The sequence below is a fragment of the Etheostoma cragini genome, chromosome 4, assembly GCF_013103735.1.
Source record: "Etheostoma cragini isolate CJK2018 chromosome 4, CSU_Ecrag_1.0, whole genome shotgun sequence".
NCBI lineage: Eukaryota > Metazoa > Chordata > Actinopteri > Perciformes > Percidae > Etheostoma > Etheostoma cragini.
In genome coordinates, this window is record NC_048410.1 from 2,336,625 (window position 1) to 2,359,351 (window position 22,727).

At 43.0% G+C, this 22,727-nt stretch overlaps 1 protein-coding gene across 2 annotated transcripts in view; it reads right to left on the minus strand.

Annotated features, from left to right (window-relative positions):
* tasora (transcription activation suppressor a) overlaps nucleotides 1–22,727 on the minus strand; it is a 34,102-nt gene that overhangs the window by 7,364 nt on the left and 4,011 nt on the right. Inside the window, exons 2-27 of one of the 2 annotated variants that reach the window (XM_034869942.1) lie at nucleotides 22,140–22,285; nucleotides 21,756–21,848; nucleotides 20,889–20,961; nucleotides 20,363–20,454; nucleotides 19,960–20,091; nucleotides 19,648–19,778; nucleotides 18,174–18,205; nucleotides 17,937–18,042; nucleotides 16,602–16,705; nucleotides 15,628–15,731; nucleotides 15,230–15,302; nucleotides 14,924–14,992; nucleotides 14,245–14,441; nucleotides 13,472–13,762; nucleotides 13,148–13,334; nucleotides 12,720–12,848; nucleotides 12,316–12,470; nucleotides 11,758–11,929; nucleotides 9,309–9,779; nucleotides 6,496–7,916; nucleotides 6,119–6,241; nucleotides 4,714–4,873; nucleotides 3,016–3,124; nucleotides 2,570–2,748; nucleotides 2,225–2,374; nucleotides 424–1,192 (exon numbers count right to left, since the gene is read on the minus strand). In XM_034869942.1, coding sequence (XP_034725833.1) covers nucleotides 424–1,192; nucleotides 2,225–2,374; nucleotides 2,570–2,748; nucleotides 3,016–3,124; nucleotides 4,714–4,873; nucleotides 6,119–6,241; nucleotides 6,496–7,916; nucleotides 9,309–9,779; nucleotides 11,758–11,929; nucleotides 12,316–12,470; nucleotides 12,720–12,848; nucleotides 13,148–13,334; nucleotides 13,472–13,762; nucleotides 14,245–14,441; nucleotides 14,924–14,992; nucleotides 15,230–15,302; nucleotides 15,628–15,731; nucleotides 16,602–16,705; nucleotides 17,937–18,042; nucleotides 18,174–18,205; nucleotides 19,648–19,778; nucleotides 19,960–20,091; nucleotides 20,363–20,454; nucleotides 20,889–20,961; nucleotides 21,756–21,848; nucleotides 22,140–22,285 — 5,668 coding nt within the window. The remainder of the gene's footprint in view (nucleotides 1–423; nucleotides 1,193–2,224; nucleotides 2,375–2,569; nucleotides 2,749–3,015; nucleotides 3,125–4,713; nucleotides 4,874–6,118; nucleotides 6,242–6,495; nucleotides 7,917–9,308; nucleotides 9,780–11,757; nucleotides 11,930–12,315; nucleotides 12,471–12,719; nucleotides 12,849–13,147; nucleotides 13,335–13,471; nucleotides 13,763–14,244; nucleotides 14,442–14,923; nucleotides 14,993–15,229; nucleotides 15,303–15,627; nucleotides 15,732–16,601; nucleotides 16,706–17,936; nucleotides 18,043–18,173; nucleotides 18,206–19,647; nucleotides 19,779–19,959; nucleotides 20,092–20,362; nucleotides 20,455–20,888; nucleotides 20,962–21,755; nucleotides 21,849–22,139; nucleotides 22,286–22,727) is intronic. The other variant, XM_034869940.1, reaches the window with a different exon arrangement.

Below are 22,727 nucleotides of genomic sequence, written 5' to 3' on the forward strand. Positions count from 1 at the left end.
GTCTATCTGTAAAGTGTCTTGAGATAACTCTTGTTATGAATTGATACTATAAATAAAATTGAATTGAAATTGAATTGAGAGAGGACTGTGCAGGGAACAATGGCGCGAAAGAAATCTTCCCAGATGGGCATGAGATGAAAGATAAACCCAGTAGCAACCGCTCTTAAGAGTAAGAAAACCTATACGAAATACAACTATCTTGCCATAATGAGAGATTATGCATATTTTTTTAGGCATTGTTCACATACGTGCTGTGTACTGGAGGATTAAAATCATCCCTAATAAAAACAGAACTTGTGACACTCCAGGTTTCCTTATTGTTAATGTTGAGATCATGACAGTTAACAGGGCTTACAGTGTTAACAATATCTTACATTTCTTTTCAAAACTTAAACCAAAAGTCTTAAGTTATCATTCACATACCTCGTTACGTCGCCTTCTTCAGGACGAGTTGTGTTACTCGAGGAGGCTGCAGCGTGTTTATCTGTTTTGGGAAATACAGGTTCTTCTGTTTGATTTGCCATCTCTGTCCGGTCATTGGTTGAGCCTGTTTGTGTACTTGGAGCCATCATGGCTGCTGTGCTTTGAATGGACAAAGGGCTAGAAGTGTCACTGTTACTAGGACCCCTGTTTTCTCCCAGGAACCCCACCACTCTCACTGAAGTACCTCCTCTGAGATCTCCAGCCTCTCCTTGATTTCCTCCTATCGTCCGTCCCTCTGTGGGAGTTTCTGCTCCGTCCTCCCTCCTCTCCTGCTGTAATGCTGAGTGAATGAACTCCAGAGTGGCTGCCACTGCTTTCCTGTCATGAGTGACGTTAACAGACTCGGTGGGACCGCTACCTGTACCAACGAGATTGGGAGGGGAGCATTTGAGGGAGTTGATGCTCAACTCTGCCTGAGAGTCCAACTGCTGCTGCAGCTGGGCCTGACGCTCAGCCCGTAACTGTGAGATGGCCAGTCGAAGAACCTCAAAGTCTGTGTCCGAGTGGTGCGGCACACCGTCCTTACAGGAAGCGTCCGGGACGAGCTGGTCAGGCAGATTGGAAGGAGCGGGGAGGGTGGAGCCGGACTGCTGGAGGAGATGTTGGGATTGATCACTGGAGGGGAGGGGATAGATGGGTTCTGGGAAGATAGAGGGAGAGCGTTCAGAGCCTGACACAGCGTCACTATGACTCAGCTGCATCCCGAGCCCTGAGGACAGAGGAGAGCAGTTAGTTGAACAAACTACAGACGGTGGAACACAGGTAGACAGATTAGGGGTTGAACAGGGGTAGAAACAGTAGAACGCATTGGGATGATGTAGAATGAAGGTTCCACAGCTATTTGTAATAATGCATTCTTTTCAAATGACAGACATAAATTTAAATAAAGAACACAGGTTATTTTATTCCCCAATCACTATCCTACATGAAAAGGGGGGAGTGCAAATTTTACACTTTAAAGTCTGCCTTGTTAAGGCGTTGGGGAGTACTACTGTATATAAGGATGAAAACATCTGGAGGTGTGAAAGAAGTGAGTTTACCAGACCTCTGTAGGTCGCTCCTCATCTCTGCTTGTGGCTAACAGCTGGCGGCTACATTAGCCACTACATGCATAATGCACTTAAACTCTGACAGATCAATTTGCTTTGTGGGTAATGTAGGCACCAGGATTTGACAACAAAAAAGAACAAAGTAAGTAATAAAAAGGTGACATCTCTAGTTCTGCTGCACCGATTTACATTTTTTTGTTTTGTTTACAGAAGTACATTGGGAGTCCGACAATGATAACTCTTATAACTGCATCCAAAGACAAAGATGTTCATTTAGACTCAGCATGTAATTTGATGGTTGTGTTTGCACATCACCCTTCTCCCTTCTATTTGGTTTTTTTTTATAGAAAGATACTGCAGGTGTATAGGTGAATAGGTGAACTATAATAAATATCACCATGGCACTTCTGCAGTTGTTTACTCACCTTAAGACAATACTATTTTTCTGAAATGTACATTATATATGTTGAAATATGCACAAGGCGTTATCTAATGCTAACTTTTGGTGAATTTAGGACAAATCTACTGGCGCCAGTAGACAAAGTTTTTCCCACTAGTCTGAAAGAAGACATGTTATGAAAGCAAAATAACCCAAAAACTTAAAATTGAAAAATTACAGTTTTGCCTGTAGTGTCTCCCCATAACAGGATATTGACATATATTTCCCACGTTTCACAAAAACCACAACTGACCTTTGGGAGCCAGCATGTCCTCCATGATTGGCTGACTGTCCTTCATCTCATGGTTACCAACCAGTCTGGTGAAGTTGTGCAGTAACTCTTCAATATTGGCCATGATGATGCCGCTACTAGAGTACGCAGCGAACTGCTCAAAATGATGCTCTGCGATATAAAAAGACAGGTAACATCAGTACTACAGCTCAAGAGGTAAGTTATGTTTTTAAATTGCAGCAGCAAATCTGAGTCACAGGTTTTAATTAACATATCTAGAACTAACTCCATGCTGCTGAAGTGCTGAATCTTCAGGGATTGTAACACCAAGCCCTGCTTAATGAACCTAACACGTGCTGCACGTACCAGTCAGGAAGACTGTGTGTCGGTACTGTGTGTATCGGGCCTGGAGCTCCATGAGACAGTCCAAGTCAGGGGACTGGTGGTTCATCATGTCGCACTGATGATATGGGAGGAACTCAACAATCTGCCGCTTGTGATATGTTGACAACACGTTCAGTAGGTTGGCTGCATCTCTTCTGAACCTGATGACCAAACACATAACACGTTCAAAGACCTTCTTTCCCGCCTGTAATTTAAGACAATCTGCACTTTAAACCTGTAAAACAAAGGAGAGAAACAAAGCAAAAAGTGGCTACAATTCTAGAGGTTAATAAAAGTTTAATTCTCTATGAACCGGGCTAAAAACAAGAGTGTGGCTGTTAATCCATTCAGTTATTAAACATGTCAGAGTTCCACCTTGAGGCTGTAGTGTTTGTAGTGTGTGTACAGTGCAGACACAGTATCAGTACCTGGCTTGTTCTTTTAACTTCTTGTGGGTTTTGCAGTGGACCTTCCACCTCCAGACGCTCTCTGGAGAACTGTGCTGCTCCAGGATCATCAGCAGCGCAGCCAGTCGATCTGCACATCATCAGGTTAATAAATACAAACAAGTTCACTACCAGGGATGTAATTGTCTCATAGTTTACAAAAAGACACATAATACATTATTATGAGAAAATTACATTTGTATCTCCTGAAACTAACATTTTCAAAATTATGCTTTAAGAGGGACTAATGTAGGACAAGAGTAAAAAAAAAGGTGCAGGAAACGTTTAACTACAATCACCTAAAAATTCATTTTAATTGGTATAAGTTATGAATCCGTTACGTTCCATTCTTTAAAAAGGTTCCCTGCCACATAAAACCATTTTTTCTTGCATATATTGAAATAAGTTAGGTCCATATGTGTTTGTTTTTTGTTGTGAATGTGAAGATGAACTGCTACCTCCTCTGTCAGCTCTAGCTACTGAAAAGAAATAAGAGAAATTACAACAGCTGGTCAGTCTGATGTCACGGTGCCTGAGCTCATTAATATTCATGAACTCGCCCAATGGATGCTGATAGCTAGGCTCTCATTGGCTAGCTGTTAGCCAGCTGAAGCAGTGAATCTACCTTAAACCACTCCTACTTCTAAGGAGCCTCAGTCTTATCTACTCTCACGTCATCTAAAGCCTAGTTAAGACCACCGATTCACACACGAGTTCAAACGCACCAGTCTGCAACATTATGAAACCTGCCCGTGTACACCAATAAACGGCATTAGACGGTGTGTCATCTCCATAGCAACAACTCTCTGTATGTCCGTTTTAACTTCTGACTTTTCAGGCTTTATTGTAGCTTGATATCATTTGTAGGGCTTTAAATAGAAATGAGCAATAGTGAGAGTGAGCTGATTGCTACAGCTTGTTTTAACGTCGCTCCCTCTTTTCATGTCACTCTCTAGCTCACTCGACCTTTTACCGCACCCGTGGGCCAAACACTTATTTGTTTTTTTAAGATTCTTTTTTGGGCATTTGTTTAGGCCTTTGTTTTACAAGACTGCTAAAGACATTAAAGGGGAGAGAGGGGGAATGACATGCAGCAAAGGTCTGAGTCAAACCCCGCCACGCTGCGTCGCGGAGTTGTAGTAGTAGCAGTAGTAGTGGTAGTAGCAGAAGTCTACCGATAGAGCTGTACGGGAGCCCGGCCCAATACTTTCAGACCAGTTAACAGTTTTCAATATGGAAATTAAATTGATTATAGATTATTATATTTCTAGCTTGGAGCCGACTTTATAAGCTGTTAAAACCGCTGACGTCCTTTACGTTCTAAAACCTCTGCGACTGAGAAGCAGCAACGCCATCAGCTGGCTTGAGTAGAGCTGAGACGGGCTCGTTCAGACCACTGCAACTTTCCCCTGAAACTTTCTAAAAAGATTTAATCTTGTTGCAAATCTTTGGTCTGAACTGGGCTAAGGGAATGGAGCAAAAATGTATATATTTTTGTTTGTCTCATTAAACCTTTAGAACATTGTGAAACGGGCCGTGCTTTGTGTTGCTTTGTTCTCTGAGATCTCGCGGCTGCTTTCAGAATCAACTCACAGAGGTCAAGCCAGTAACGGACAGGATATAAAACAACAGTGATCGGATTGTTTCGTAACAGTATCGGTTTGTGTATCCCTGACCTACCGTGAGTGATGAAGTCTGGATTGAGGACTAACTCGTCCGAAACGATGCAGCCTCCAGAAACAAAAAGCTCGTTGTAGCTTTTGTTCCTCATGTCGTCCAGTGTATCGATTCCCACAAACACCACAGAGGCATGACGCTTCAGGGACACCAGACCTGGGATCTGACATGTGCACAAACACACCCACAGTTAGTCATCCAGTAAATATGCTCAGTGTGGAAAGTAGACAGCGCCTTTAGTTGATGTTGAACTCCTTCCAATGGCAGTAAACTCGCCGGAGATGTGCCATCGTGGACCCTAGACTCTGGACTCCTCTGCCTGAGGAGATGTGCCATCGTGGGCCCTAGACTCTGGACTCCTCTGCCTGAGGAGATGTGCCATCGTGGGCCCTAGACTCTGGACTCCTCTGCCTGAGGAGATGTGGCTTGCCAGCACATTACCAGTTTATTAACCATTCCTTAGAAAGTGCTTTGACCATCAAAGTTTATCTTGTCACTCCAATTCTGAGAGCTTTACACTGACTTCCTGTCCCTCAAAGAATTGATTTCAAATTACTTCTGTTGGTTTGTAAATCACTGAACCATTTATTTCTGATCTGCTGCTACATCATGAACCACCCAGACCTCCCGGATCGGGTCTGCTATCTGTCACAACTAAACACAGAGAAGCAGCATTCGGTTTTTATGCACCACATATCTGACACAAACTCCCAGAAAACTGCAGGTCCACTGCAAAGGCTGAAGACTTTTCCTTTTTAATACCCCATTTTATTTTAAAGTTGTACTGCATTGTAACTTCTATTCTTGGGCCAGTGGTAGCTCAGTCCCGTACGGACCGTTAATAGACTAAACTGGTGACTGGAGAGGTACCAGTTCCCCTCCTGGGCCCTGCTGAGGTAGCCTTGAGCAAGAAACCACCCTCCCCAACGGCTTGGGGTTTCTTTAATGGGCTTTACTCTGACCTCTCTCCATTAATGCATGTATAGGGTCCTGTTTGTGCCTGTGTGTGTATGTAGGGCCTGTGTGTAACACATCAACAGAGTGTAAAAATGTAATTTCCCCCTGTGGAGCAATAAAGTGTGTCTTCTTCTAGTTCTTCTTGTATTCCAAATCTGTCTATTCTTTTTATTGTATTTATTTATTTTTTACTGCTCTTTAATGTTTTATGTACATTTTGAATTGCCTTGTTGTTGAAATGGGCTTTACGAGTAAGGCTGCCCTGCCTTGCAAAAAAAACAAACAAACAATGGTTTCCCGAACTTTTTGTCCCCCACTTTTGTACGTATTTTCAAGCCGCAAACTGTAGTCCGCCTGAAAAGTCAAGCGGAAGGTTAATAAACACAGAATGTAACGCTCTGTGGACCTGCAAGTGAAGTCAGTATTTGTGAAACTGGTTGTTCTGAGGTACCTTGTGTATGTGTCCAGCTATGTCTTTGTTCTTGATGATGACCAGCAGTCTGTTGTCAGAGGTTTCTTGGCTCAGGAAGGTCACAGGACTCTGCTCCATGTTCCCCTGCTTCAACAGGTATTTCTACAACATAAGAGTAGACACACAGACACAGACTCAAAAACAGGTAGAACAACAACAACATTTACACAAGGGCTGCAACAATTATATTAGTTACCTTTCTTACTTTTTATTCAGTTAATGTGTTTTTTCATAATTTTCACTAGAATCTTTTAAATTAAAAAAAGACGTCAATCTGTCATAATCATAAATGAAAAATACAACTGATATATTATATCTAGGCATCACATTTGAACTGTCCTGCCCATGAGGGTTACCTTGACGTCCTCGTGAACCTGGTCTCCTGGCTCGGGGTTGTGGAGGTAGAACTGCAGGGAGTGTTTCTTGACGTCTTTGATGATCTCCACCAGGCTGTTGAACACTTCCGGCTGCAGCTGGCTGATAAGGGAGCTCAGTGCCATGGCCGGGGGAGCTGAGCCTGTGCCGGGACCGGGGATGGATGCCGAGAGTGGACTGGAGAGCGGCTCAGAGGGGCGAAACGGTTCTGTCAAGGGCTTAGAGACACCGCTGAACCCTGGCATGGTCACCTCAGAGTTTGTACCTGCAAGACTAGTCCCACCTTCTACACCAGTGGTACAATGCACAGTCCTGGTAGTGGTGTTGTCTTGCGTTTGTCTAACGTTGTGAGTGACTGTTCTCGTGATCTCCAAAGTGTGACTTTGCTGTGATTTCCAGTGGGACTGTGGGGACTTGTTAATAGAAGAAATGAGGACGGAGGCATCATTAGGCTCGTAGTTAGAACCAGACGCAGAGGTAGATAAAGTGACATGAGACGTTGAGGGGTTCCTGTTGTTTGTAGCATTAGGGACCTGTATGGTGAGTGTATGTGGCTGCCACACCTCACCCCCTCTAGAGAGAGCAGGATTTTGACTGACTGAATCACCGACGTCAGCAGCTGTCAGTTCACCATAGAGACCATCATCTTTGCCGGTTTTAGCATTAGCTGCTCGGATGCTAGACACAAAGTCGCTAACTCTGCTAGCCAGTGCGTCATCAACAACAGTCCGGCTGGTGCCAGCCTTGTGGCTCGGCCAGCTGTCTTCAAACTCTGTCAGCATGCCCTCAATGCCGTCCTTTAGTGAGCTAACATAGTCCTGGACCGAGGGGCAGGGGTTGTAGAAAGACACATACTGTGAAAACTGAGATTTGAGGGTGTGTGGGAGTGTGTGTTGAGGTGCGGGGTTTTGTGTGTATGAAGTACAGTGTGGGTACTGGGGGAAGCTGTAATTAATGCTCTGCTTCTGCAGGAGGAGCTGTATCTCAGAGGAGAAGTCGCCCAAATGTTTGTCCACAATGTTGTCAAGATGAGAGGGAGACAAGGAGACGGAAGGAGAAAACAAAGAGCTGCTTACAAGTTCTGTGGCTTCTTCCTTTTGATCCTTATCACTAGCTACCACATGTATCGTTTCCACCACCTGCCCCTCCTCGTCTTTCTTACCCTCGCTGACCTCTTCTTGTTCTTGCTTTAGCAGTCTCTCAACTAGCTGAGATTCTTTTTCCTCCTCTAAAACTTTAGCCTGAACCTCATTCACCTTCTCCTGCTCAGCTGGTTGTGGTGAGAGGTTTGTCCTCCTCTCTGCAGCTGGAGGGACAGATGGCTGGAACAATGCAGACACGGATGGCTCTTCATTCTTATTTTCTTCCCCCTGAGGTTTCTCTTCTCTGTCCTTGAACACCCCTGCAGAAGGAAGAACACACAATGGATGCATACAGAGTAAAAATAAAGGTCTAACAACACAAAGGTCTAAGTCCCGACTGATGCAGAATGTGGTTGAGGGCTAATTTGAAACTTTGATTCTATTTGCACGCAACATCTGCATGGTGCAAGAACAACAACAACCTGAACTTTGACTACACAAGACTGAAGCCAGTTTCAAGTTCCTGGCAGTCTACATAGACTAGTCTTCATAGTCTTCAGCATGGTCAAGAAGACTCCTAAAAACTGCTGATCAACGAGGCTCCCGTGTAGCTCACCTGGTTGAGCATGTGCCCACGTACAAAGGCTCAGGCTTAGCGCAGCGGCCCTTGGGTTGGATTCTGACCTAAAGCCTTTAATTGCATGTCATTCCCGCTCTCCCTCCCCTTTCCTGTCTTTAGCTGTCCTGCCACATAAAGGCTTAAAATGCCAAAAAATTATCTTTTTAATATAAAAACAGATGACTGCTGCAGACAGAAAGGACCTGCAGCAGATAGTTAAAACGGCTCAGTTGAGAGACATCCACCTGAGCCGTCTCTAAAAAAACGGAATTCAAACATAATGGGAGACCTCACACCACAGATGCCCCCGTTTACCACCCTCCCAGCAGGCCTGCAACAGCAACACCTTTTCCCCCCAGAGCCGTGGACCCCGCCCTGCGCCCTCCAAAACAACTAGGCCCCAGGTGCAATGACCAACTGCTGCTGCTAATGCAGTAAGTACCATGACTGTCAATCCGTGTTGTTAAATAAATGTATACTATTTCATTTCCCACAATTTTAGCCACCATTTATATAAGCACCTGCAGTGTTCTTCTGTCTGTAAATATGGAAATGGATAGTGAAAATCTTACAGTGGTTACTTTTTAAAATCTATTTCTTAATAAATCTGTCTTTCTTGGCAATAGTTTGATGTTGCAGCGCTGTTTGGGAGGAGACAGACGGAATTTGTGGCCAAGAATTTATGATCGAGCCGACGTGTATCACAGCATCGTGCCGGAAGAGGGCAAAAAAATGTGCGTATCTACACAAGTGTTCTGTTTCTATCACTGCCGATCATAGCTGGAGCCGCTTAATATCCCGTCTAGTCTAGAGTCATTTGTCCCGTGATGTGAGTGAATGACGATGGTAACCTTTCCCACTGAAAACCAAAGCCCAATGTTACTGAGTGTAAGTGTGTTTTTTGGCCAGTGGGAAATGATTACATATGTGTAGACTACGCAGTGTAAATTATTTATGTACAGTATACAACTCCTTATTTCTTTATAAATAGATATATATTATACACGTATGTGTGTGTTAAATTTGCTAAAGTTGCACACTCTAAAGTGGCCATGTAAACATTTAAGCAGACCCTTAGTGTGGCTGAGGTTACCTGCAAACTCCCTGGAGGCTGTGGCGGCTAACCGCTCCTCGTTAACACCACTCTGCTCCTTGTTAAACATGCTGAGCTCATTAGGCTCTGTGTACCGGCACCAGGAGGGTGACTGGTAACGACCAAGTTGAGAGTCCAGGCATAGGGAATGGGAAGGGGCAGGGCTGGGCACTGGGGACGGGCATTGTGACGGGGAAGGGGGTGGGCTGGGCTCTGGAGATGGACATTGGGAGGGTGACTGGGGAGGGCTGGGGTCGGGTGATGGGCATTGGGAGGGGGAGTGAGGAGGGCTGGGCTCAGGGGATGGGCACTGGAGGGGGGAAGGAGGAATGCTTCGCTCAGGAGATGGGGTGGGGCTCTTCCTGCGAGGTTTGGTTGCTGTGGTGAGGCTCGTTGCTGTGGTGAGGTGCTGGAAGCGAGGGTCCTGGGGGATGTTTCTGTCTCTATGGGTGTACCTCTGTGAACACACACCTGCAGACAAGTTTAGAGTTAACTTTCAGTTTTCATTCTGGTCACTTGTGTTACTCAGTTGCAGTCAGGCCAGAATACTAAGCTGCTCTGGAAATGGTATGGTGCGGTAAAAGAATAAAATGCACATTTGCAGTGTCTTAAAAAAAGAAAGCACTGTGGCTCGTTATCGTGGCTCCCTGTGAGTTTGACATATTTTTGTGCAGGATAAATTATTAAGGACTTCTATCAGCCATTTGTTTCCCCTTTTTTCCCCTCATTTGTCTTATTGTTTGTTTTCCATTGATATTGTAATGTATGTATGCACATATGAGATTAATATATGTACAGTGAGGAAAATACGTATTTGAACACCCTGCTATTTTGCAAGTTCTCCCACTTAGAAATCATGGAGGGGTCTGAAATTGTCATCGCAGGTGCATGTCCACTGTGAGAGACATAATATTAAAAACAAATCCAGAAATCACAATGTATGATTTTTTAACTATTCATTTGTATGATACAGCTGCAAATAAGTATTTGAACACACTGGCACACACTGCAGAAGGGATTTTGGCCCACTCCTTCACACAGATCTTCTTTAGATCAGTCAGGTTTCTGGGCTGTTGCTGAGAAACACGGAGTTTGATCTCCCTCCAAAGATTCTCTATTGGGTTTAAGTCTGGAGACCGGCTAGGCCACGCCAGAACCTTGATATGCTTCTTACAGAGCCACTCCTTGGTTCTCCTGGCTGTGTGCCTCGGGTCATTGTCATGTTGGAAGACCCAGCCTCGACCCATCTTCAATGCTCTAACTGAGGGAAGGAGGAAGTTCCCCAAAATCTCGCCATACGTGGCCCCGGTCATCCTCTCCTTAATACAGTGCAGTCGCCCTGTCCCATGTGCAGAAAAAACACCCCCAAAGCATGATGCTACCCCCCCATGCTTCACAGTAGGGATGGTGGTCTTGGGATGGTCCTCATCATTCTTCTTCCTCCAAACACGGTTAGTGGAATTATGACCAAAAAGTTCTATTTTGGTCTCATCTGACCACATGACTTTCTCACATGACTCCTCTGGATCATCCAAATGGTCATTGGCAAACTTAAGACGGGCCTTGACACGTGCTGGTTTAAGCAGGGGAACCTTCCGTTCCATGCATGATTTCAAACCATGACGTCTTAGTGTATTACCAACACTAACCTTGGAAACGGTGGTCCCAGCTCTTTTCAGGTCATTGACCAGCTCCTCCCGTGTAGTTCTGGGCTGATTTCTCACCTTTCTTATGATCATTGCAACCCCACGAGGTGAGATCTTGCATGGAGCCCCAGTCCGAGGGAGATTGACAGTCATGTTTAGCTTCTTCCATTTTCTAATGATTGCTCCAACAATGGACTTTTTTCACCAAGCTGCTTGGACATTTCCCCATAGCCCTTTCCAGCCTTGGGGAGGTGTACAATTTTGTCTCTAGTGTCTTTGGACTGCTCTTTGGTCTTGGCCATGTTAGTAGTTGGATTCTTACTGATTGTATGGGGTGGACAGGTGTCTTTATGCAGCCAACAACCTCAAACAGGTGCATCTCTATGTGGATAATAAATGGAGTGGCGGTGGACATTTTGAAGGCAAACTAACAGGTCTTTGAGGGTCAGAATTGTAGCTGATAGACAGGTGTTCAAATACTTATTTGCAGCTGTATCATACAAATAAATAGTTAAAAAATCATACATTGTGATTTCTGAAAAAAAAATTAAGATTATGTCTCTCACACTGGACATGCACCTATGATGATAATTTCAGACCCCTTCGTGATTTCTAAGTGGGAGAACTTGCAAAATAGCAGGGCGTTCAAATACTTATTTTCCTCACTGTATGTATGAGATGAATCTAGGCTGGTGTTAATGTTGATTATTTGTTAAGTGAATCTAAGAATGGTTTGCTTGCTGATTTATTACAAAACATGCTTTTATACTAATTGCAACTGCTTGATAAGCTGGCAGACAGACCTGTAATGGGGATGAGAACCCAAGGGATCTCCCCCACGTCGTCGTCCTCTTCGTATCCTGCTGCTCTCCTCGTTTGGCCTCCTCCACCTCTACCTGCTGCTCCGTGGCGATTCATCTCCCCGCTGTGGGAGCTGGGACTGAATCCCTCCGAACTACTGATGCTGCCCGCCGTCTGCTCCCACACACACACACACACACACACACACATACACACACACACACACACACACACACAATTAACCATACCTGCTCCTTTTAAGGTATTAAATTCTGTCCCACTATGAAAGAGGATTTTGAAAAGTAGAGGACCTAACTCTGTTTTTGCTAGCCAAGGAAGCACAATCAGAGTAAAAATAAGTACTGCATTCTTTTCAAATGGAGATTTACACAAAAAGTATATTTATAATTAATAACGAACGCATTATACATCTTTTGTAATGCTTTGTGCACAGTAGCTAAGTATACCACCACTAAACTAATTAGCACAGACACCTAAAAGGGGACGTAAACTTAAGAAAAACATTTTTGAGTGGAGGGGATCTTTAAAACATCAGTTACCTCCAGCTCATCCTGCTTCCTCAGGTCAATGTCACAGTTGGTGGGCAGACCAAGCTTGGTGGCTAACTTATCAAATGGACAGGATTCCCTCTGCCCCTCCTCTTGCACTTCACTAACACTTTGATTGGTCGTTCCCCTGGCATCCTGGGTGAGGCCTGTTAGTGGGGAAGGAAACATTTATTTTCAAAGATCTGTTTTTCAGCAAAAGTTTTCAAAATGTGGTCATCATAACCAATGATTTCTAGATATCCTACGATCTACTTCTAGCGTTTTGATGCAACCAACTGGGAAAAGATCATGTTAAGGAACAGAAAGGAAAGAATATGAATAAAAAGTTGAAAGCTCCACAGGTTGTAAAGTAGTTAGTGTATGTGGTTAGGCAGAAAGTCTCCGTATCCAGTCACCTGTTAGTAAACGGAGAAGACTAGCAGCTAGTTCAGATCCATCTTCCCTCAGATCAAAGTCCTTCAAACCCACTGAGCCAATCACAGACGCAAGAGATCCAGGAGAGCCTGGGACTTGGCTTGCTTCAACTAGGAACCAAAAGCAGAGAGAAAACATGTCAGTAAGCAGAACTTTACCCATTGATTGCAAGATGAACAATTAAATTACAAAGAGTAAATGATGAATGCAGTCTTGAATCACAGCAAGAACAAATTGTAGATGTCAAACAAATGTACACAAAGTTGATGAAAAGCTGCAAATTCCTGACTTCAGAAGTTATATTTTAGGTCCCAAAATCTAATTTTACGGGAACAATCCACCAAAGTCCCCCTAACATCACAAGCACAATGAGTGGCAAAAGAACAAACAGAAGCCTCAGACTCCTCACCTGGAATCTTGCTGTGTCTTCCGGGATCCTGTGATGCCTTCAGGAACTTAAGTGCCCTCTCTGCAGTCTCCTGTTCCATTTTCCTCTTCCTCCCTGGTACCTTGACCCCTCCTCCTCCTTCCTCCCTCCTCACCTCATTCTCTGCATTCCTCTTACAGGTCAAAACTAGATCTACCAGCTGCTGCATCTGAGCCACAAAGAAAAACCAGCTGAGTTGACTAAATAGTTAAATCAAAAGCACCACACTGACAAAGAAACCTTTGTCCACACCGCTATATATTCTTTTGTTACATATACCATTGTTGCCCAAATGTCATCTTTTACCTTTTGAGTGTTGGCCTGTTTGTCTCGAGCGTTGCTTGTCGCGTCCTTTCCCGTTGCCTCCCTCAGGCCTCCCCAGCTCTTCCTGAGCTTCCCCTCCTGCAGCTCCTCGGGGCCACAGTGTGCCTCCACCATCTGCCGGGCCCGGGCCACTGAGAGCAGGTAGAGGGCTGGGTTGTACAGGTAGGAGCGCAGATAGCCGTCCATGTTCACCCGCTGGTGTTTGGGAGCAGGAAACAGCTTTCCTCGCTCATCCAGTTTGGAATCGTACTCGCTCATTGGGTACTGTCGAACCTGGAGAGCAAAGACAGAAATATTTGCTTTAATGTTCATGAATGAGTTAAACAAATAATAACGCATATGGACTAAATACATGTCAAAAGTATGTTGACAGCTACAATCAAATTCATTTTAAACCTTGTGTTGTCTTTGGGTCAAACTGACCCATTTCAACGTGTTTTATATCAGAAATATAGATTTCTTTTAACGAAATTGACCAAAAATAACATGGATGATTCCATACGTTGTTGTTAAGGATTACTTTCATTGAATTAATTGTTTAACTTAATCTTATAACATTTGAATTCCTTTTTTTTAATGGTTTCAAACCATGGTTAAAAACTTGAAAAATATCCCTTTTAGAGTACACTTAAAACAGAAATAAATTGCTAGGAATTGCGAGTTAACTATGGACAATCATGCAATTAATCTCAATTAAATATATGAATCAATCGAGAGCCCTATTTAAAAATAATAATAATAATAATCAGTCATACTATTCCGTCGTTCAGGCTGGCGAGGTATTCCCGGGCCAGACGCTCCACCCCGGCAGACAGCTCAGGAGGGGGGTTGGCGCGGGCCTTGACCAGGGCATGGTGCAACACCGGGATAAACTGGTTCAGCCGCGGCATCACCATGCCGCCAGACATCAACGACTCTGAGGCATCATGGGAGGAGGAGGCACACCTTAATGCTGCAGGAAAGAAGTAAGAGAACATTAATATATACATCAAAGCTTCAGTTATAACTTCCTGTAGCATTCACGGTTAATTACGTTGTGCTTATTAAAGCTGCACTAATCAGTGCCGTTTATATCTACAGTGGGTCAACTATGCAATAGCCTAATAATATCCTGTTGCCAATAGTGACAGACCAACAGAGAATTGTCTCCCAACTCTGCTCAGCTATATGAAACCTTAAACCTCTTTTAGCTCACTCTCTTTTTAATGTCTTTATTTTGTCCAGCAGACAACAACGCACTGAATAATAGAAATGCCCTGAGCTGATCCTAAAGATTAGTATTGGGGGCCGGTCTTGGCGTTTTTTAATGGCTCTGCATCTGCTAAAATAAGGCCAATCAAAAACTAGACTTGGACATCCATACTGGAGAAAACAGGATTTGGAAAATATTGTAAATAAATCATCCACACAAGCCTCAGCCCCTGTGTTACTCACCGGACACATCTCTGGACTCAGGGAATACGAACAAGGCTTGAAGACACCTCTTCCAGCTCTCTCCTCTCTCTGAAAAAATACAACAACATGGCGTATCTTACCTGAAGTTGTAATGTAACATTTATTCTGTATAACACAAACTTTATATTGCTCTAGTCCACTTGCCCAAAATATGAAACTATGATACTATACAATTTTAATAACTGGCAAATGGCCATGGTAAAAGTGGAAAGATTCCCTCCACCTCATGCAGTGAAAGCATCATCCTTTACATAGTTTACAACCCCTATCTGACCCACGTCATACCAGAGGGTGTAGCCATCTGAACACTGGATATCAGGAAGAGGAAGCCTCTGTCTGTAAGTTGAGTCACCAAAACCTGAAGGGAGAACAGGCGACTGTCATTCAACAATCATTACAGCTTAGCAAGAATAACTTTTAGCTCTCATCAACCAAACAATAGTCTCCAGTTTTCTTCTTTATCATATTTCTTAAAAGCTCAATTGTAAATATATATCACATTTATCCTTCCATCTATCCATCGAGGAAAATAAAAGCCCTGGCCAATATTGTAAATTTTACATTGTTGTTGAATAATTGTCTTGCATGCATGGTGTACAATATCCTGTTATTCCTCTACATTGCAGCCGTCCTATACTCCGCAAAACAAAACTGATATTATTATAAAAGCAAGCCAAACTCACCACTCTGTTGATCTCCAGTTCCTGCAGCAGTCTCGTCACGCTGGTCGTAGACCGACTTCTGTCAGTCACCTCCAGAAGACTGCAGCAGCGGCCATTTTTCACAACTACACACACACGCAAAAATGGTATAACATTTCTGCTGTAGACTATGCAACACAACATTGATAATAAAATACAAATGGCAAATTTTTCTTCTTTCCACAATTTAGGAATCGTTCCTAAAAGGATTTTTCGCGTCCTGTGATTATGTAAATGTGGTCTCAGAAATGCTGACTACTACAAATCTGCACTCGGTCAACTTTAAAGATACTGAATGGCCACATAAAATAACCTCTGGAAGAAAAAAAAAAAAGGTCTGGAGTGTTAAGAAGTTCAAACAAATAAGGAAGTTGCGCTAAGGTAAGGAACATAAAAGTTCAAAAAAGAAGAAAAGGTCCAAGGCACTCTTCTTTCAAAAAGTTAAAAAGCCTTTATGATGATGGCTTAATTTCATGTGGAAATTGTTAGGACGCACCCGTTTGCTGTAGCTTTTAACCCTCGCTAACCTGGATTCTGATGTTTTAAAGCGTTGTTTGTCTCCCTGTGATGTATTTTGGTTGGAGTGATTTTATTCTTATTTATGTATTTGACGTCGACCCTGTTCAGCGCTCTGGTCAACTGTTGTTGTTTTTAAATGTGCTATGGAAATAAAACACATTACATTGACATTGACATTAAAAATATAGCTGGTTAGCAATCCACACGTAGCGGCACAAATGGACTTCCTCTACACGTGGGTTGCTATGTCATATGCAATGTGAATAATATATTTTTATTTTTTACTTGTTTTGTAAGAATAGTGCCTTGGTACTATTTTTTTTACAAAATAATGTCTATTTGTAACTCAGTCCAAAAGTATGAGCCTTGAGTTGGACCCATCGTGTGCATCCCCGTGTGTTATGTATACTTTCACTCTGAGGGTTCATTTGCTTCACCTTCTTGGCTACTGGTGTAGAGGTTGTACGAGAGCAGGTCGGAGGGCAGGAGCTTCGTCACCTGGTCGAGCTTCATCAACCAACCGATTTCTAACTTCTCTGGTCTAAGGGAGACAGATGATGAACACAGAGGGGAGGAAATTGTTACACCCGGTTTTTAGTTGGTAATAATAAGTAGGAATGCAACGATGCATCCTGAATAAATGCATGTAAATGTAAAGAGAGACAACCAGTTGAGATAAAAAAAAAAGAAGTGTATCACAAAAAGAATCACAATGCAATTTTAAACAAAGGCCTACGGTGTTTATTAAAAAAATCCTCTTAGTTATTTTGATGTGGGATTTGTTTTTAACATCTAATTATTAATTTGTGTTATTTAGGATGAAATACAATTTCAGTTGCACTTGTATAAGAGATAAGAGCCCACATCTGTTGATTTGCACAGTTTATATAAATATAAATAAAGTAATATTTTCTTTTGTTTGCTGCTCAATCTGTTAAAGAAACCATGATTCCGTGGATCGTATCGACTCAACGTGAGTAAAGTGATATTGTTACGTGGTTGATAGTTAGCGGTGATTCCCCTACACAGGCCTGCCATGCCGGAAAAGAAATGTCTTGATGCCAAATATAACAGCAAATTTGCATTCCAGTGTTTCCCCTAAATATCTTCTGCAGCGGCACACCGACGTGAGTCAATGAACAAGGCAAGCGTCTATGGTTAGTTCACACGTCTGTAGTCATAGCAGGACAGTCGAGTGCGTTTTCTAAACTCGGGTAAAGAAAACGTTGTCGGTACCAGTTACGGTTAGGCTCGTTGGTAAAGTTTGTTAGAAGTGATTTAATGTAGCCCTGGAGTGTTTTATGTTGAGAGAGCGCTGAGCCGGACTGAAAAAATAGCCAGTCGTGGTAACTTAGGAGGCAATTTGGCCTTGTGTGCTCTGGTTTCTCTGTTTTTTATCCGTTCTCCCGGACCCCTCCCGGGAATCAGGCTGCGTGATATTGATTATAAATGTAAAGATTACAAAAGTTATGGGTAAACGGATCAAAATAGTTTCATAACTAATTTAAAAAGTTGTCTTACAACACAACGTTTATATCAACTGACTGCGTCTTGTTTTGTCACAACTCAAAGATGTTCAGTCACGGAGGGGTGAAGAAAGCAGAAAATATTCACATCTAAGAAGCTGGAATCAGAGATGTTGTTAACTTTTTTTATAAAAAAAAAAAAAAAGATTAGGACCTACAGTATCATTGGTTATCAAAATAATTGCAGATAAATCTTTGCAGCTCTAATTAAACAGTCGCAGTCAGAGAAGGCGGTTCAGTACTCACAGTCTGTGGGGCAAGAAGGGAGGAGAGAAGGAGCGAAGGGCGATCTGGAAGAGAACCTGATCCCCTTTCACCAAATCTCCAGTCCACACTGTGAACTGAGCCCGCTCTGTGTAATAGAAAAGAGAAAAAGAGAGAGAGAGAGAGAGAGATCGTCAGCATTAGGGTCAGGTTCCTGTATGAAAGTGTGAACCATCTTATTTAAAGTGGGGTGTGAATAAATGGCAAACAGGGACTCACCTTTACTCCCCTCTGCTGACTGGCTGTTCAACCTGTCCATCAAACACAGAGAACATTCAGATACTTAGTGCTGACTGACATCAAGTTTGTAACTCATTCAACGTAAGTGTGTCCACCAGCCTCAACTTATATTTAAAAGGACGATGTTGTGTAAGATTTGTATATTTGTCCCAGGGGAGATTTGTCAGGGACAAAAGGCTGCCACATAAAAATGCATTTAATACAACACATGCATGGACAGACACAAGAAATACGTACAACACAGTGTGCAAATACGTTCCCTCCCTCCATATACCTCACGCCTGAGTTTGGGAGATTTACTGACATCTGGAAGAATTAGTTATAGACCTGTTGACTTGTCTTTTATGTTTAATTGGGACCCTGTAACTAGTTGGGCGCAGCTCATATTCAAAAAGCAGCTGCTCTGTTTCAACAATGCTGAGTTGACAAAACTCTGCTAGCCGCTAAGCTAATTAAAGCAGTGTTAACAGTGAAACACTGCAGCGCCATCTCGTCCATCTCAGCTGAGAATGCAGAAATGTTGTGGAACAACCGATGTGTGGTCTGATGTGTAAAGAGGACTGGCGGAGCATATTGCCTACCTGACTCACAGATTTTATTGTCTCTACAAGGACTTTACGGGTCAATCACACGTGTATTAGGCTGGGATCTACCTTCCACTCCAAGCACTCCTGCAGTTAAACTCCATGTCTTATCTTTTCTGGTCTCCTGATAAGAAGGATCTGTGCGGTGTGATTATGTTTTTCCACCTTCAAGGTGAATCTCTCGGTGTTTGTAGCATTCTAGAGGACACGTGTACAATCTTGGGGGTGGGGTGTCTCTTTTTAATTGACTAGACGCGCTTGCTGTTTCACTTCCTGCCCGGCTGTCCCAACGCCCCGCAGCTTGCCTGAAAATAGACTTGACGCGTATCTTTAGCGCAGCGGAGAGACGCTTCTGGGACGAGCCGTGGCGCAGCTGGTGGAGAAGCAAACCGCCAGTGGAAAATAGGAAGTAGTCCTTCCCGCGCTGCTTCATTCACTAGGAAGAGCAACGTTTTGTCATCTGCTTCCATCATGGTTACAAAGCTACTGTGGACAACTGGATGTACAGCGACGTACGGGCTAAAGGGGCATCAGGGAATCATTTAATGTGCATTGTTATTTTTTTGTATAGGTGTGTTTTTTCCCTGTAAATTAATAATCAAAATGAATGCACGAAGCACACATCCCTAGAATAAACACTTCTAACTATTTGATTAACAACTGAAGAGTAAAAAGAGAACCCTAATATCCTCCATGAGCTCCACAAGCCAGATGACTTCATTGACCACCTCAGTTCTGTGTTCTCTGTATCGGCTCATTTAATCTTTAATATACAGTACGTTTCAGGATATTTTCAATATATTCAATTTGTTTTAGTGTGAGCCAAGAGTTTTCACTGGAATAACAGAGTTGAATTCTGCACGCGATACCTGATGGGGGTCAGGGGTTTGCTGGGGAGTGCAGAGTCTTTTCCTTTGAACTGGAAGGAGACGACGGCGTACGGACACACCTGGCGAGGGCGCTGCAGCAGCTCGTCGAAGGAATACTCGTAGAAGTATTGCTGAAATAAACAACAAAACAAGACAACGGTTACTTTAAGTCATAGAAATGTTTTAACAAAACAAAATCTTTACTTGGCAATTAAAAGCTCTGAAGAAAGTTGACCTAACACCAAGTGGCCTGGTCAGTGTTTCAGTAGCTTTATGTCACGTGTGTGTGTGTGTGTGTGTGTGTGTGTGTACCTGTGTGAGTTCGAAGGAGCGGTAGGATGCGAGCGATGTGACTTTGCTGGCATTCTTGGAGATGTGGCTGTCAAAGCGAGGCGTTGGATCCAGAACGTTCTTCATGTTCTCGTATATGCTCTTCACTTTCCCCTGAAACCAAAAAACACAGATACAAAAAATGATTCTTGCCATTTCTATTACTGCATGCTCAGTGTATACCAGCTACAATAATACACTATTAAAATGCCAATTTCAATGACTGTCGTAAAAAAAAAAATTTAGGAAAAAGAAGCAAAACTGATAACTGCATGAAAACAAAGCGGAGAGCAGAAGAAAAGGGCATGTGCACCGCTGCAGGAAGCAGAAACTCCAGTTACATCACACTTCCTGTCTGTGACAGGTGAACAGACGGCGGATTTACCTTCATCACTTTGAAGATGATTACCTCCCCCGTGGCTCCAACATTTAAGGGGTTAATCTGAAGTAGGTCTGAGTACCTGGACAGATACACTCCTACAGACACACACACACACACACACACACACACAGAAGAACACAGAGAGAGAACAAAAATTGAGATCACATCACTCCATCCAAAATGTCCATCCCACTTTAAATAGTCGGTCTGGGGAAAAAAATCTTAGATGCATCGAGAGTCTCTCTAGAAGGATTCAATGCTTGATTCTTATAAGTTAATAAATTGATTATTAAAAATCTGTTGATTTTTATTTAAAAGTTACTGTCTCCAGACGTGTATAAACCTGAACACAGAGTGACTGAAAGAGGACGGGATAATGGACAACAACAACTATCCGTTGCAACACTAGCCTCCTTTCAGCATGCGGGGGGGGGGAGCTCACAATGAACAATAAACATGGCTAGAAGGATAAAAACATAATAATGATAAAAATGAATGTATGTATCTGCTTGTATCTGTTCACTCCTACCTTTACTAGGGTGTCCCAGGAGTGTGATCCAGCTCTGACCCACAAGCAGCCCCTTCTCACAGAGACAGGGCAGCTACAACAGACAAACAATTCAGAAAAATGACAAAAAGGGATTATAAACTGGGTAAAATATCAATCTCTTGATAAAGTCTTGTTCTAGAGAACACCCAGTCATTCAGTCCTCAGGGCATAACAACAATCTGTAATGTTGCCTTTTTCTCCACGCATCCCAAGGAGAAGGCATTGTCCCCCATTCAGAACGTAAGTAAAGTTTAATTCTAGAGCACATTTAAACACAGCTTAAGCTGACCAAAGTGCTGCACAATGAAGCACCAAAGTGCTGTATGAACACTGAAATGTCCGAACAAAAAGAAACAAAACACTCAAACAGAAAAAAATGTGTTTTTAGCATACAATTAAATACAGAAATTGACACATACTCTCTGCAGTTTGGTTTCTTTTGAGCATAATGCATTGAGCCAGGAAAGTCCTTCAGTAGTTTTTACAGTGTTACAAAATCCCTACAGTATGGCACAGGATAAATGCCCAACTAAACAAAAAAGAAAAAGCACTGTACAGTTACTTCTTGTGTTGTGCTCATATAACTAAAGCTACATTTACACTACTACGCTTTGGTTTAAAAATGAATATCTTTTGCTACGCTTATCCACAAAACTCCAGCGTTTCAAGCCACTCAAAGAAATTTGAAAAAACATCTGCTCCCGTTTTAGTTTGAAAACTAGGGTATCTTTGTACTAGAGCTAAAACCTGCGTGTGGAAGGAGATCTTTATTGTCTCAAAACGCTGCTTAAAAATAATAAAATGTAGTAGTGTAGATGTAGCCTTAGACTCTTCCTTTCTTCTCACCTTAACAGAATCAGCCAACAAGAAACAGTAGCTCTCCTCGAGCTCCTTGTCTGTCCTCCCATCTGCCTTCATCTCCTTCCTCTTCTCCACAAACTGAAACACACACACACACACACGCACACACACACACACGCACACGCACACACACGCACACGCACACACACGCACGCACGGCTCCATCGTAAGCATTTACAACATATCCCAATTTGTCTGAATGGCCTTTTCTTGATTTCTTTGGACAAATCTAGCCACGACCATTCCTCCATGATCACATATTTATTTTATATTCATCACCATCACAATCTCTTGCACGCACTGCACATTTCACTTACAGGTTGCAGACATATTTAAATGGTAATGCTCCTCCACCGGTCAGTATCTCACCTCTTTCTCCAGCAGCTCGCTGTGGACGAGCCGAGGTTTGGAGTAGGTGAAGCAGCCAGCAGAGCCGGCGTCGACGTAGCTGGAAGACAGGATGGTCATCATGTCTTCATACTCCCTGGACTCCGTGGAGACATGCTGGAACAGCGCTGAAAGGAAGACAGCAGTATCAGGAGCAGTGATTCGCTGGCTACCTTACAACACGTTCCATCCCCTAGCAACCAAGAAGCCCGATTCCAGAGCCACTACATACACTACAAGGCCAAGAGACGGTGGACACCTGAACATGGCGACCATTGTTGAACATGTTATTCCCAAACCTTTCCTTTAAGCTCCTGTATTGAGTTTCATTTTAAATGAAAAACTGTAAGTCAATTGAATTCCCACCGGTAAACAGTCGCAGTGTGGCCTTAGAATGTATTTCGAGTGAAACATACAGTATCTCTAGGGCTTTTATTGTGAAAGGTAAGAAATGAAAGAGTGTTTTAGGTAAACACTGCTTTTGTCAAGCTTTAAAAGTTGTAATGAATAGGGCCGGGTATCGCCAAAGATTTCCAATATCGATTTGATTCCGATTCAGAAGGTCTTGAA